This window comes from Tursiops truncatus, chromosome 3 (assembly GCF_011762595.2).
Source record: "Tursiops truncatus isolate mTurTru1 chromosome 3, mTurTru1.mat.Y, whole genome shotgun sequence".
Classification (NCBI taxonomy): Eukaryota; Metazoa; Chordata; class Mammalia; order Artiodactyla; family Delphinidae; genus Tursiops; species Tursiops truncatus.
This window is the reverse complement of record NC_047036.1, coordinates 113,827-128,510: the sequence shown is the minus strand read 5'-3', so window position 1 is coordinate 128,510 and position 14,684 is coordinate 113,827. Positions and strand designations below refer to the sequence as shown.

At 58.2% G+C, this 14,684-nt stretch overlaps 2 protein-coding genes across 2 annotated transcripts in view; both read right to left on the bottom strand.

The window, feature by feature from the left end:
- Positions 1 to 4,444: 4,444 nt before the first annotated feature.
- On the bottom strand, positions 4,445 to 10,182 carry LRRC14B (leucine rich repeat containing 14B). Its single transcript, XM_004318556.4, has 2 exons — positions 9,144 to 10,182; positions 4,445 to 5,938 (listed from the first exon to the last, which is right to left on the bottom strand). The coding sequence occupies exons 1-2, from the start codon at positions 10,034 to 10,036 to the stop codon at positions 5,293 to 5,295; spliced, it is 1,539 nt and encodes a 512-aa protein (XP_004318604.4). The 5' UTR covers positions 10,037 to 10,182; the 3' UTR covers positions 4,445 to 5,292.
- Positions 10,183 to 11,866: 1,684 nt separating this feature from the next.
- The window catches only part of PLEKHG4B (pleckstrin homology and RhoGEF domain containing G4B), a 65,738-nt gene continuing 62,920 nt past the window's right edge, over positions 11,867 to 14,684 (bottom strand). The window contains 1 exon segment of the mRNA XM_073801839.1: positions 11,867 to 14,218. The gene's annotated coding sequence lies outside the window, so the exon portion shown is untranslated.

Here is a 14,684-nt window from a genome sequence, read left to right as displayed (position 1 = left end):
ATTCGCAGCCAACGTCACCTTGGGCATCCTCAGGGCCACCAGTCTCGGGCTGGGCAGGTACAGGTGAAACCCATCGTGGCTGCAAGTGGCACATTCAGTGTTGGGGCTGAGCGGGTCCACAGGAACAAGTGAATTACATGCACTGGGGTGAGTGGGAGGCGTGGTCCCACTTGGGCTGCTCCGTGTGCCTCAGAATTGCTCCGACGAGCCTCCCAGCCTCTCCAGCTTCACAAGAATGGGTTATTCCTCAGCGTGGGGCGGGGGCTGTCAGGGACATTCTCCACTAGTAGACACCTGTGTGCCCAGCCCTGCCCCAAATTTCAGGTCCTGGGTCACCGCAGCATCCCTGGGCTCTTCTCCACCACAGCTGCTGGGCCCAGCCATGCCCATGCTGGGTCCTACCTGCTGACCACCCAGAGGCTGGGTCTCATCAAGAAAATTCCACAGACACAAACAGCAGAAGCTACTCTACTCTTTAGAGTTAAAATCAAACCATTTCCAAATTTTGCCCTGTGCCTACTCTCTTTCCAAGAGCTTCTTGCAATAGCAAAGTCCATGTGGCTGAAACAGGGTTCCAGCATAACACAGCTAAGGAGATATGCAGAGGTGAGCAAAGAAGGCAGAGCCCAAGAGCACAGGGAGGTAGAAGCCACCACGTCCCTCCTTGCTCCTGCCCACCTGGTGGCGTCTCTCCTCTCCTGAAGGCCCAGTAGGAAGGTTACTGCCTTCCTCAGCAGGCAGATCCTGAGAGGACTTTCACTCCATTGTGGGGGGAAAGGCACGGGCCATACCTGGGGGAGGGGCTGGCACAGGAGCACCTGCAACGGGGACGTACCTGCGGAGACGGCAGCATGGCGTTGGACCTGAGGGCAAAGCCCACTCACAGGGTGATGCAAACCCCCCATGACCACTTGGGTGGTTCTAGTGTGAGGAGCATTTGGCCACATCAAGCAGTAGCCACTCTCTTGAGAAAATGTTTTCTTTTCAGACACTTACATCCTTTTTAAAATTCTGAATTACATTAAAATGTCATTTGAGTAATCAAAAACCTTCCAACAAACAAAAGTCCAGGACCAGATGGCATCACTGGTGAATTCTACCAAACATTCAAAGAAGAATTAATACCAATCCTTCTCAAACTTCCAAAAGAGAGAAGAGGGAGTTTTCCAAACTCATTTTACGAGGTCAGCATTACCCTGATACCAAAACCAGATAAAGATGCCAAAAGAAAAGACAATTACAGGCCAATATCCCTGATGAACACAGATGCAGAAATCCTCAACAAAATACTAGCAAACCAAATTCAACAATACATTAAAAGCATCATATATCATGAGCAAGTGAGATTTATCCCAGGGATGCAAGGATGGCTCAATACCACAAATCAGTCAATGTGATCTACCACATTAACAAATTGAAGAATTTGAAAACCATATGATCGCTTCAATGAATGCAGAAAAGTCATTTGGCAAAATTCAACACCCATGTATAATAAAAACTCACGACAAAGTGGCTATAGAGGGAACGTACCTCAACATGATAAAGGCCATATATGACAATCCCCGAGCTAATATCACACTCAACGGTGAAAAGTGGAAAGCATCCCCTCTTAAGATCAGGAATAAGACAAGGATGCCCACTCTCACCACTTTTATTCAACAGCATTGGAACTCCTAGCCACAGCAATCAGAAAAGAAAAAGAAATAAAAGGAATCCAAATTGGAAAGGAAGAAGTAAAACTGTCACTATTCGCAGGTGACAATACTATATACAGAAAACTCTAAGGACTCCATCAAAAAACTGTTATAACTAATAAATTTAGTAAATTTGCAGGATACAAAATGAATACACAAAAATCTGTTGCATTTCTATACACTAGTAATGAAATATCAGAAAGAGAAATTAAGAAAACAATCCCATTTACAACTGCATCAAAAATTCTGAATAAATTTAACCAAGGAGATGAAAGACCTGTATGTTGAAAAGTACAAGACATTAATGAAACAAACTGAAGAAGACACAAATAAGTGGAAAGTCATTCTGTGCTCATGGATTGTTAGAATTAATATTGTGAAAATGTCCATCCTACCCAAAGCAATATACAGAGTCAATGCAAATCCCTATCAAAATTCCAATGGCATATTTCACAAAAATAGAACAAAAAATCCTAAAATTTGTATGGACCCATAAAAGACCCTGAATGGCCAAAGCAATCCTGAGAAAGAAGAACAAAGCTGGAGGGCTTCCCTGGTGGCACAGTGGTTGGGAGTCCGCCTGCCGATGCAGGGGACGCGGGTTCGTGCCCCGGTCCGGGAAGATCCCACATGCCGCGGAGCGGCTGGGCCCGTGAGCCATGGCTGCTAAGCCTGCACGTCCAGAGCCTGTGCTCCACAACGGGAGAGGCCACGGCAGTGAGAGGCCCACGTACCGCAAAAACAAAAACAAAACAAAAACAAAACAAACAAAAAAGAACAAAGCTGGAGGCATCACATTCCCTGATTTCAAACCATATTACAAAGCAGTAGTCATTAAAACATTATGGTACTGGCATAAAAACAGACACAGAGATCAATGGAACAGAATAGAGAACCCAGAAATAAATCCATGCATAGATGGTCAATTAATTTACAGCAAAGGAGCCAAGAATATACCATGGGGAAAGGACCCTCTCGTCTATAAATGGTACTAGAAAAACTGGACAGCCACGTGCAAAAGGATGAAACCGGGCCACTATCTTATAACACACATAAAAAGTTAACTCAAAAATGGTGGCGCAGTGGTTGAGAGTCCGCCTGCCGATGCAGGGGACACAAGTTCGTGCCCCGGTCCAGGAAGATCCCACATGCCGTGGAGTGGCTGGGCCCGTGAGCCATGGCCGCTGAGCCTGCGCGTCTGGAGCCTGTGCTCCGCAACAGGAGAGGCCACAACAGTGAGAGGGCCGTGTACCACAAAAAAAAAAAAAAAAAAATTAAAATGGATTAAAGACTTGAACGTTAAGACCTAGAAGAAAACATAGGTGGTAAACTCCCTGACATCAGTCTTGGCAATGATTTTTTAAAAATCTGACACCAAAAGCAAAAGCAAAAATAAACAAGTGGGACTACATCAAACTGAAAAGATTCTGCATGGCAAACAAAGTCATAAAACAAAAAAAAGGCAAACTACAGAATGAGAGAAAAATTGCAAATCATATATCTGATAAGGGGCTAGTATCCAAAATATATAAAGAACTCATACAACTCAACTGCAAAAAAAAAAAAATTCAATTAGGAAGTGGGCAGAATCTCTGAAGAGACATGAAAAGATGCTCAACATCATTAATCGAGAAATGCAAATCAAACCCACAAAGAGATATCACTTCACACCTGTCAGAATGGCTATTATCAAAAAGACAAGAGATAAGTGTTGGCAAGGAAGTGAAGAAAAGGGAAACTTTGTACGCTGTTGGTGGGAATGTAAATTGGTGCAGCCACTGTGGAAATCAGTATGGAGGTTCCTCAAAAATCAAAATTAGAACTACCATAGGGTTCAGCAATTCTACTTCTGGGTGTTTATCTGAAGAAAATGAGAACACTAATTCAAAAAGATATCTGCCCTCCCATGTTTAGTGCAGCATTATTTACAATAGCCAAGATATGGGCAACCTAAGTGCCCATCAATAGATGAATGGATAAAGAAGATGTGGTATATGTATACAATGGAATACTATTCAGCCATAAAAAGAATGAAAGTCTGCCATTTGTGACAACATGGATGGACCTGGAGAGCATTATGCTAAATGAAATAAGTCAGAGAAATACAAATACCATATGATCTCACTCATATGTGGAATATATATCTCCAAGTTAATAGATGCAGAGAACAGATTAGAACCAGAGGTGAGGTGGGGGGGGACTGTCTGTGGGGGGAAGGGAGAAGTGGGTGAACTGTTTTTGTTTTTGTAAATAAATGAAATTATTTAAAAAAATAATACAAGTGGGCAACAAGCATATGAAGACATGCCCAGGGACTTCCCTGGTGGTGCAGTGGTTAAGAATCCGCCTGCCAATGCAGGGGACACAGGTTCGAGCCCTGGTCCTGGAAGATCCCACATGCCACGGAGCCACTAAGCCCGTGCACCGCAACTACTGAGCCTGTGCTCTATAGCCTGTGCGCCACAACTACTGAGCCCACGTCCTGCAACTACTGAAGCCCGCGCGCCTAGAGCCTGTGCTCCGCAAGAAGCCACCGCGATGAGAAGCCCGCGCACCGCAATGAACAGTAGCCCCCACTCGCCGCAACTAGTGAAAGCCCGTGCGCAGCGACGAAGACCCAACGCAGACATAAATAAATAAATCTATAAAAAAGAAAAAGACATGCCCAGTTTCATGAACATCTGGGAAACACAAATTAATGCAAGATATTTTTTTCGTCCATTAGATTGAAAAAGAAAGAAAACCACATCTGAATAAGCCACACTTTATTCGTATTTAATTACCCTAATACTCAGCACTGCACAAATCAGATCTCAGCAGAAACCAAGTCCAGACGTTGGCATTAACCACTCCTCAAGCACCAGGACTCAGACAGCTTCCCGGAGGAGCCTTCCCGCCCTCCCCGCAGCAGCAGCCCCCGCCCGCCGGGCCTAGAGTCGGTGGAGGTGGGAGTGGGGGCGGCGGCGGGCGGGGCACCGCGGTCGTGCCCTCAGAGCCAGAAGCCGCCGGAGCCCGGGGCTCAGCCTGGCACCAGCAGAGCGCACGCCTGCCGCCCAGTGGCCCGAGGGCAGGGGCAGAGCCGTCAACTACCAAAGCCCATGTCCTCGCTGGACGGGAGTTTGTAAACATCCAGACAGGGCAGCGCCGCACACCCGCGACGGGAGGGCGCCGGGCCGGCTCCCTGCCCCCCCGGACCCAGCCGCTGCGGCAAAGGGATGCGGCTTGCCCTCGGTTTTACTCTCTCCTCAGCTGCTCGCTTTCATCGCTGTGCCCCGGGAGGTGTCCTCTCACTTCCTCCCCCGCTCACGCCGGCCGGTCGTCCAGCCGCCCCGCCCCCCGCCCCGCCCCCTGCGGCCCGCACTTCACGCGGCTGCCGAGGCGCCGTGACCAGGACGGCCGCTCGCCGCGGGCTGCTTCTCTGGCGCCACCGCCGTGCTGGGCGCTGTGCTCCGTCACGGCTCCTGGGAGGCAGGGCCGTCGCTCCCGGAGCGCCTGAGGGATGCGCGTGCAGCTGCCACTAGGAGATGCGTCGGTGGTGGCGGGGGCGGAGGCTCCGTCCCAGCGCCGCCGCCGGGACCCGCCTCGTACAGTCCAGGGCCTACTCCATTTGCTTCAGCGCTCTGGAGAAGTTTTCCAGAGCAGTTTTGAAGGCTTGCAGCAAGAGCGTTCCGAGTTCATTGCTCGTTTCTTGAATGTCCGGGTCGAAGCTTCCGAAGAGGGGCGTGGAGACCCGGATGTCGTCGCGGCCGGCCCGCAGCAGCAGCGCGCGCAGGTCATCTGCGATCGCGCTGTATTTCTGCTGGTCGAATTTGGACATGGCCAGCTCGTCCTGTGGGTAGGCGCTGCCCTCGGGGTAGCAGTCCCTGGGCACCGGGAACTCCACGCTCTGCAGCCGGGGGAGCCCACAGAGCGCCACGAAAAGGCGCCGGAGCGCGCGGGCCGACATTGGGTTCCCCAGGAAGCGGAGCTCCTGCAGCCGGCGGCAGGGGCCCAGGGCCAGGCTCAGCGCGCCCACGTGCCGGTCCGCGAGGCCGCACTCCTCCAGGGTCAGGGCCCTCAGCGTCGGGGCGGCCTGGCCCAGCAGCCGGAAGAAGGTCGAGGGGAACAGGTCCACCAGGCAGTGCCCGCTGAGGTCCAGCACCTCCAGGTGGGCGGCGTGGGTGCAGTTCGCCAAGAAGGCCATGTCCGCGTGGTTCAGGGCGCAGTTGCCCAGGTCCAGCACTCTCAGCGGAGTCCGGAGGGGGCTGCGGGCAGGGCAGGAAACAGCGCGGTGAGAGCAGGCCCGGCAGGCGCTCTGGGGGCCAAACACACCCTCCCTTGATTGCATTCAGCCCGAGAGCTGAAATGGGTTTTACCTTTTTAAGTAGTCGAACAAGTCAAAAGAAGAAGAATATTTTGTGATACGTGAGAATTATATGAAATTCAGGTTTCAGTGCGGGTAAGTAACGCGTAATCAGAACAGCCACGACCTTCATTTACTTCCCGTTTGTGGCTGCCCTGGGGCAACGGCAGAGCTGGGTCAGTGTGAGACCATGCGTAGCCACTGGCCGCTGTAAAGACTTAACTTCACCCAAAGACAGGCCTGGCCTTTGTCCTCAGCAATTAAAGTGATCGATCTGTTTTGTTTTGTGTTGTGTGTTCCCAAGCTTGCTAAGGGGGCAGTGAGTTGCCTGTGGATTGGCAGGAAATGAAACACTGGCTTGGCTCTGCAAGAAGAGCCTGAGCCCACAGGATCAGGGCCGGGAGGGCCCTTGGAGCGTCCAGTCCACCCTCAGCACTGCCTGGGACCTCAGAGACCCTCCGTGCTCTCCTGTAGGTGTGTAGGGGGCGGCCACGCGGAAACGCACAGTCGGTGGCTCCCTGCCCAGAAGTTCTCAGAGTCGGGAACAGACCCATAGTGGCCCTCCGGGATCCTGGGCCTGGGTCTGGGGTCACCTGGCTGGGCACTGAGTGCCGGGGCCGGGGGGGTCCGCTCTCTATTCGCCTGCTGAGGCTGCCGCTCCCACCACCTCCTGCACCTGTACTCTGGGCGCTGAGGGTCGCGGGCCCACCCGCCGCCTCCACAGTCCACGCCGCAGCGGGCTCTGTGTCTCCTTGCCCGGCTCTGAGGAGGCTGTGGCTCAGGTCCTGAGCTGTGGGGCGTGTTTCCACCTCCATCTCTCACGCCCACATCCATCCATGAGGGACCCTCTCCCCACCTGCACTGCTCGCAACCCCTTGGGGGGCTTCCTGTGTGGACAAGGGTCAGAGGACAGGCCTGACTGCGAACCGCGTCTGGGAGCTTGGATTTGGGGAGGGTCCCTCACTCAGCTGATAAGGGGTCCCTGGCCTGAGCTGTCTGCACAAGCAACGTGGTCCCTGCTGACACCTGCCTCCTCTGGGGTCTGGAATCTCGGCACATGCCAGGCTGAGGCGCCCACCCAACCAGCCCCCAGGAAAACCCCTGGCCTGGGTCTCTCATGACTCCCCCGTGGACGGCACCTCCCACGTGCCATTACAGTCCGTGCTGGCTCCACTGCGACAGGACCCTGGACTCGTGCGCCGTCTCCCCGAACCCCTCCCCACAAGCCCTTTCCCTTGGCAGATTCTGCCCCGTCCGTCTGCTGTAATAAATCTTAGCAGTGAGTCCTCCCAGGGAGTCAGCAAACGTGTCTGCTCTGTCTGCCACTCTCCCTGCCCCTCCAGCTGGGTCTGCTGTGTGGGCCAGGGAAGCCAGAGTGAGCTCTGTAATATGAAGCTGATCACCCACTGCCCTGCTCAGAGGCCTGGCTCTTCCGTCCTTCTCCTCCGCTCCCTGCTCCCTTCTTCACCTGCCCAGGACCACAGCCCCCGTCCCCGCTGCCCCAGCCCCGCCCCATCCCTGCCTACGGCCCTGCCGCACCCCCAGCTCTGGGCAGCCCCGCCCCGCCCCACCCCTGCCTACAGCCCTGCCACCCCCAGCTCCGGGCAGCCCCGCCCCGCCCCACCCCTGCCTACGGCCCTGCCACACCCCCAGCTCCTGCCCTTCACCTGCGGGGTTCCTGCCTAGCACATGCTCTCTGGGCCCTCCGCTGGCTCACTGTGCCTGGTCTCCGCTCAAAGGTCACCTTGGGACCTAGCCTTCCCTGACCACTCACCCATCTCCCTCCCACTTAGGCATGACACACTCCACGCCTGGACCTTCTGGGGCCTTGGACAGGCTCTCAGCAGCCAGCTGACTGAAGACCGAGCGTGTAGAACAGGTCAGAGTGTGACAGGCGATGTCAGGGCCGAGCTAACAAGATAGCCCTGCAGGCTTGTGACGTGTCGTCTGGCTTGTGGAACACGTTTCCCCAGAGCACAGGCACCTCTGGCTGAGGGCCCAGGCCAGCCAAACGCAGTACTGTCCTGAGGGTCCCAGGGAGCCGCCACATGGCAGAGTCGTATTTGTGTGTGGGCTCGAGGACCACCCCTTCCCCAATTGGGCGACTGGGTTCCAGGCGGGGAGGAGCAGGGATGGGGGATGGCGACGGGATCCCAGGTGCCCCCCAGGGGAGGAGAGGCAGTGTGGGCCCTGGCCAGCTGCGGCCAGCTACTTCTGGGTTTCCTTTGTATAGAAGAGAAATTCCTGTAAGCCACGGACTCCCTAAGCCAGAAAAGACATCCTTACACCCACTCAATGAGAAATGAGAAGAAATGAGAAATTTGATTCTCATCAAATTTCTCAAGAAATGAGAAGTTTGATTTTCCATAAATTTTCATGAGTATATTCACAGCTGGTGGCCGCCAAGGTGGCCCAACGGCCCTTGGGTATTGGGACCCTCGGTGGTGCCTCCCGTGGCCCAGTGACGGGCCCTCACCACGCAGTGTGCCGAAGCATCAGCACAGTGCTCTCCAGGGAAGGTCACGGGAGGCGGGCCTCCCTCCGGAGGGCCTCTGGCCCTCTGATCCGCAGCCTGTTGGGGGGTCCACGGGCCGGGCAGCCGAGGCCGCCTGCCGACAGCCATGAGAATGAGCGTGCAAGTGGGTGGCTCCGCTTTCCCGCCCCGACAAGCCTTCAGGGGAGACCACAGCTGCCCCCACCCGGCTCCTGTCTTGCCCTCGTAAGCCCCAGCACTGGGGTCATTTGTTACAATGACAGGTAATTAATACAAGGTAATGGAGTTACTTCTATGTTGTTTGCTTGCTAATGAGGACTCTTCTCTTTTTCTTACGAACTGGAGGCGGTCTCCTTTGGGTTCTGGTGCTCCCGGGTTGCACCCGACACCAGCCCCAGCTGGGCCACCTCCCCCTCCGTCTGTCCCCTCCGGCTGCTCTGGGCTGGGCAAAAACCGAGGGGACGGGGGCTCGTGGCCTTGTGAGTAACCAGGTCTGTTTTACGGTCCCCTAGTGCGTCCTCAGCCCAGGCCCCGAGTCGCCCTGACCTGGGCTGAGGGGCTGTGAGCAGATGCCCTCCCCCCGCCGCCCTCCTTCTGCTCACCCTAGACTCACCCGAGCAGTTTCTGGAGCTTCCCGGTCAGCGTGGAGAAGGCCACGCTCAACTCGGTGAGCTGCGTCATCCGGCTGAGCTCCCGGGCGATGGAGGTGAGCAGGGCGTCCTCGCCGTCAGGGGCGGGGGTGCTGGTAGGCGGCGCGTCGAAGGCCTTGGCGGGCAGGGTGAGCGACACCAGCCGGGGGAAGCCCAGCTGGGCCAGCAGCTGCTGCACGTGGCCGGCGTGCAGACGCACGTTGTGCACCACCTCCAGCCGGCGCAGCTCGCCCGGCCCCGCCAGACGCAGCACGTGCAGCAGCTGCCCGGGGCCCAGGCTGTCGGCCCGGAAGGAGAGGCAGCGCACGCGCAGTGGGGCAGGACCATCTGGCCCCAGGGCCCGCACCACCAAGTCGAAGTTACCCCCGGTGACGAAGATATCGGCGAGGACCTCTACGGGGCGCCGGGCCGCACGGGGCTCCGCCTGCAGCTCACAGCAGGTCCTGGCCAGCAGCTTGGTGCGGCCCCACCTGCCCAGCGCCCTCCCACAGGGACAGCCCTGCACCTGCACGTCTCGGATGCCCGTGAGGTCGGCCACCCGCAGACGCCGCCGGCCCCCGCCCCAGAGCGTGTGGTCCGCGAGGCCGCGCACGCAGGCCTCCAGGCAGGCCCTGCAGGCCCGGTCCCGCAGGTCCCCGGGGTGGTCTGCGCTGGGGCCCAGCAGAGCACCCAGCCGGAACTCCTCTAGCGGCCAGCGCTCCAGCAGAACGCGGATCACCTCCGCCTGCTCCAGCAAGTAGCTGGCTTTGAAGAGTAGCGGGTAGAGGTTGTGGGCCACCCCGTCCAGGCTCTGCCGGGCCGCCTGGGGGTGGGACGCCAAGGCCTCAGCAGAAATGAAGCGTAGTGACTGCATCATGCCCACCTGCAGCGGCTGGAGCCAGGACAGCGCTCTCCCCTGTGCTTCTCCCGAAGACGCGTCCCCTTCTCACCTATTTTTAGTTGCAGCTGCTGTGAGCAGCTTGCCTTGGACTGCGGTGAGCCAGCCCTCTGGTCATCTGACGGCTATTTTCGTCCTGGGTGCCTGTATGGCTTTGGCTGTGGAGGCGTCTGGTGGTGGCCGGCTTGTCCTGCTGGCGCTCAGCTGAGGAAAGCAGAGGTGCCTGAGTGCTTGGCTAGGGGGAGGGGGCTGGGCCCCTGGAATTACCGCCGTGTCCACTGCAGGGGTGGCCTGTCCGGGGGGTACCTCACCCCTCCATGGCGTGGGTCTGCCCCGACCCTGGGCCATCCCACAGGCCGGGAACTAACAAACCTTTTCTTGGACTCCCTTTGCCCCACGTCCAGAGTTAGGGACGCGGCAGTGGGCATGGGGTGGCACCTCTGATAACTGTTTCCTGACTTCAAGAGAAGCTAAATAAAGGCCCCATGAGGCGCCCGCACACTGCTTGGCACCCCCCTTCCTTTATCGTCACTGAGGACCGCGGCCGAGGCTTCCCCACCGTCCATGGGAGGGAGCTTGGCGCCCTCCAGCTGCAGGCCTCCCTGGGCTGAGCCCCAGGACCCACGCAGTGGGCGGGGCTGCAGATGACGTGCGGGGAGTGGGGGGGGGGCCCAGGAGCCGGAAGCTCGCTCGCACGGCCTGGTGTCTGGTTCCTCGCTCTGGAGGGTGGCAGAGCATGTGCCCCAGACCACGCCGCTTTGGCTGAAGGAGTATTTTGAGCTAAGGGCGCTTGGCACCCCCGCACCCCGTTTCTTCCTGAACGGAGATGGAATTCCGGGCAAGCCACCCTCCCTGAACCGGGAGGGGAGACATTCTCATCACCGGATAGGGCGTCAGGATAGTTCACTGTCAAAGTTACTGTCCTGTGTGTTGTAGTTACTTTTCCACAATCAATCAATCACCTCCTCGCTCAACTTAGTCCAGAAACACTTAGGCCACTGGGGTCTTCGTTTCCTTATGACGGCTCCCATGTCATCAAAAACTTATATTCAGTAAATCTGCGTGCTTTTTTCTCATGAGTCTGTTCTTTGTTACAGAGCCCCAGAAGAGAACCCAAGATGGACAGAGAAAAATTCTTCCTCCCTCCAGCTCCAGCTCTGACGGGTATTCGATCATCTCTGAATGACTTGACCTCCGCCCCACCCCCATATCACCATCATTGGAGGCAGGGCTGGAGCACTTAGCCTGACAGGCTACCCGGACAAGCGCTGCTCTGGGAGGGACCTCAGTGGGACAGAGAGAGAGACCGAGACAGTAAGATAGGGAAAGACAGAGAGACAGAGACCCACAAAGACAGAGATCAAGAGAGGGAGGAGGGGAGAGGCAGACAGAGGCACTAGGAGGGAGAAAGAGTCAGGGGCCAGGGGACACGCTGGGCTGTGTGTAGGGCTGTGGATATGGACGTGGGTGCAGGGGGTGCAGGTGCCGCTCATGGGGACCCACACGGGCCGGACCCCCCAGACCCCCCAACCCTACACTCAGGTGGGACCCTCCGTCAGACACAGTCCGGCTTGCCGTTCCCTCAGAGCCTCAGCAGTGCCTCCCCTAGGGAGGGGGCGGCATCGTGCTCCAGGGGCCCCAGCGTTGCCAGGCAGGCCAGGTGTGAGCGGAGACGGCGGGAACCCCCCCTGCCCTCACCCCCGATGGGAGGCAAGGACGTGCACCAGGCAGACCCCAGAGGGCGCTCTGCTGCCCACGCCCTGCCCCCCTCAAAGTCGCAGGGGCTGCGCTCCCTAGGGGAGGCTTGTTGGTGACGTCCCTGACACAACAGAACCCCGTAGAAGAAGCACGACCATGTGGTAGAAAAAAATGTCCCATTTATTTATGTTCCTAAAGTTCGGAACAGTCAGCCCTGAAACAGGGTAACAAGGAAGAGAGTTTACAGCAGCCGGCAGATCACAAAGGCGAGGGCCGTGCCCCAGCCACCTGCTCCTGTTCTGGGTGGATGGTAGCTGATGTCGCCGCTGCCCCAGGATGGGGTCTGGGGGGAGCACCTGTGGCAGGAAGTGCGCTGAGTCCTGCATCTACCCAGGCTCTCCACCCTTGGGTGAGGGGGGGGCCCCCTCAGGGCCCCATCCACACGACAGGACCTCCCAGCACAGGCTGGATCAGAGCTTCCGGCCCAGCTGCTGTGCCCCCAACTCCACCTGGGGTCCACCTGGGACGCAGGGACCCTTGTCCCAGGTGGAGCCCAACTCGAGTGCCGCTGGCCACACACAGCTTGTTGAAAAGAAAACGAAACCGAGATTCCAGCTAAACTCAGGAAAGCTCCCCCTGTGTCCGGGACGCACCCCGTGGGGGCTGCACCTGGGGACTGCCGTCCATGGCCTGCATTGCCTGGAAGGCGGGGGAACACGCTCCCAGAGGGCCCCCTGCTCTGAGACACCCCACGTCCATCGTGGGACTCTGCTCGGGGGTCCACGTGATCCTACCCGGGCCTCTTGCAGCCTAGGAGTGTGGGAGCATCCAGGGCATCACAGGGCGTCTTTGTAGGCAGGACAGCGGGGGGCCCATGACGTGATGCCCAGGCCCCGAGGGGTGTGCTGACTGGTGGCCCCGTGCCTGGCAGAGGACGTGGTCAGGAGCCTTGGCTTGAGTGTCTCCTTCCCAGACCTCGTGACCTGCTGTGCACACGTCAGGGTCGAGGTTCCTCTGCTCTGAGGGGGGTTCTCCCTGAGGGGCCACATCTCACCCAGATGCGTCACAGCTGCCCAAAGAAGGACCTCTCTTACTCGGGTCCCCTCCTCCCCCAAGGTGCTCTCGGGCTCGGGACGTGCATCTTCTGAAGAAGCAGTTGGGGCCCAGCAAGGCCAGGGATAGGGCCCCAGAAACGAGTGCGTCCTCTAAGGCTGACACCCACAGGTCTGGGCGAGTGAGTGAGCAGTGTGCCGGCTGCAGCCTCAGCCGGCAGCCCTGGGCGTCCGAGTCCCAGGGGAAAGAGGTTCGGGCCCTGCAATGTGCCAGTTCAGTGTTCGCCGTTCTGACCCAGCACGTGAGTGTGAGTGTGCGTGTCTCCCCACGTGTCCCGCAAGCAGCGACGGTGTGAACGGGAGCACTTGGACAACTTCGCATGTGGTTTGTAGGAAACGGTCTACTTGACAGGCACAAGGAATCCACCTTTACCGGCAGACCTTCAATCAGATCTGGGCGCACGTTCGCAGCTGCAGGCCCTCAGTGCAGCCCAGCGCAGGAGCGGAGAGAGGGGCTGTGGGACAGGCGGGCCCCTGCCTGGGACGGTCTCCTGGCGCCCTTCACAGCCCCCCAAGACGCCCAGGCTCTGAGACCTCCGCGGAGGAAGTGGCCTCACAGATGAGGACCCTGCAGGGCCTCTTCCTAGAGACGGCGTGTGTCCCGCGGCTCCCACCCAGGGCGGTGCCGCGCACGGCGCGCGGGGTGTGTGGGGCGCGTGCGGGCTGTGGCGCACGCAGGGGACTCCCCCGCTGAGTCGGGCGTGGGGAGGGGTGACAGGGCCAGCTGCGCCGTCTGGCGAGCAGGGCGGGAGCCTCCTCTCGGGGGGGAGTCGGGGGGATGGGGGAGCAGCCAGGCCTGGCCCGCCGCCCCCTCCCGGCGTGCCGTTAACATCCGTGGTGCATCCGCGCTCTGGAAGCATCGGGACAAGGTGGAGACACGGTCGGGCAGCCTGGGTGGTGGCAGTGTGCCCAGCGCCTCAGGGATCACGGTGGAGCTTGTGGCCTTCCAGTCAAACCACCGTCCAGACGCCCGAGACGTGAGGGGTTTTGTCCTGGCAAAGGGATCAGGTCACTGTGAGTGACCCAGGGTGTGAGCACCAAGGACTGGTCCCTGGACTCTGGCTCAGCACACACTTAAAATCGGACCTCCCCTTCTGGTGCTGCTCAGGAGGGGGCCGGAGGCATCGCCCCAGAACCTGGGACGTGCCTGCAGAGAGGAGAGCTTTACGACCCCGTGTGGGTGAAGGCACTGAACCGGCAGGCCCGGCTGGTGACGAGTGGCTTCCTGTGGGATTGGTCCCCTCAGTCTCTCCTTTTCAGGGGATGATGTCTCTGTGTGTGCGTCCAGGGTTTCTGGGGTCTCCTGTGCTCCCTACTTGCGGGGCTAGGTGTCATGGCTCTCCTGACACCCCTGAAGGTAGAAACACACGTCTGCATCAATGCAGGGAAATACTGCGTCTTGCCCAGGACGCGATCCCGTCAGAATGCGGGACTGGGGGCCGAGCAAGCGTCCCAGGGAGGGCAGAGCCCCTGAGCCTGGTCCATCTGGGGCTGGGTTCAGAAACCTCCTTGGCCAACCAGTAGCCCTCCTTCACCCAGGACTGCAGGGGCTCTAACAAGGCCCGCCTGGAGTCGGGGCTCGGACGAGCCTGGAACCAGCACATGCCAGACGGCACAGGTGCAGCCTCCGCATGGCAGGCAGAGTGCGGCTGATGCTTCAGGAGGCCTGCAAACCTCTCTAAGTGACTCAGAGTCGCTGGAGACGGAGCCAGGCCTCTGGATCACAGGCAGCCCGCTGGGTGCCGGAGTGTGCGTGTGGGGTTGATTCACACACAGGATGGCCCACGAGGGGGGCTCTGTGTGGTCACCGGCGGCCC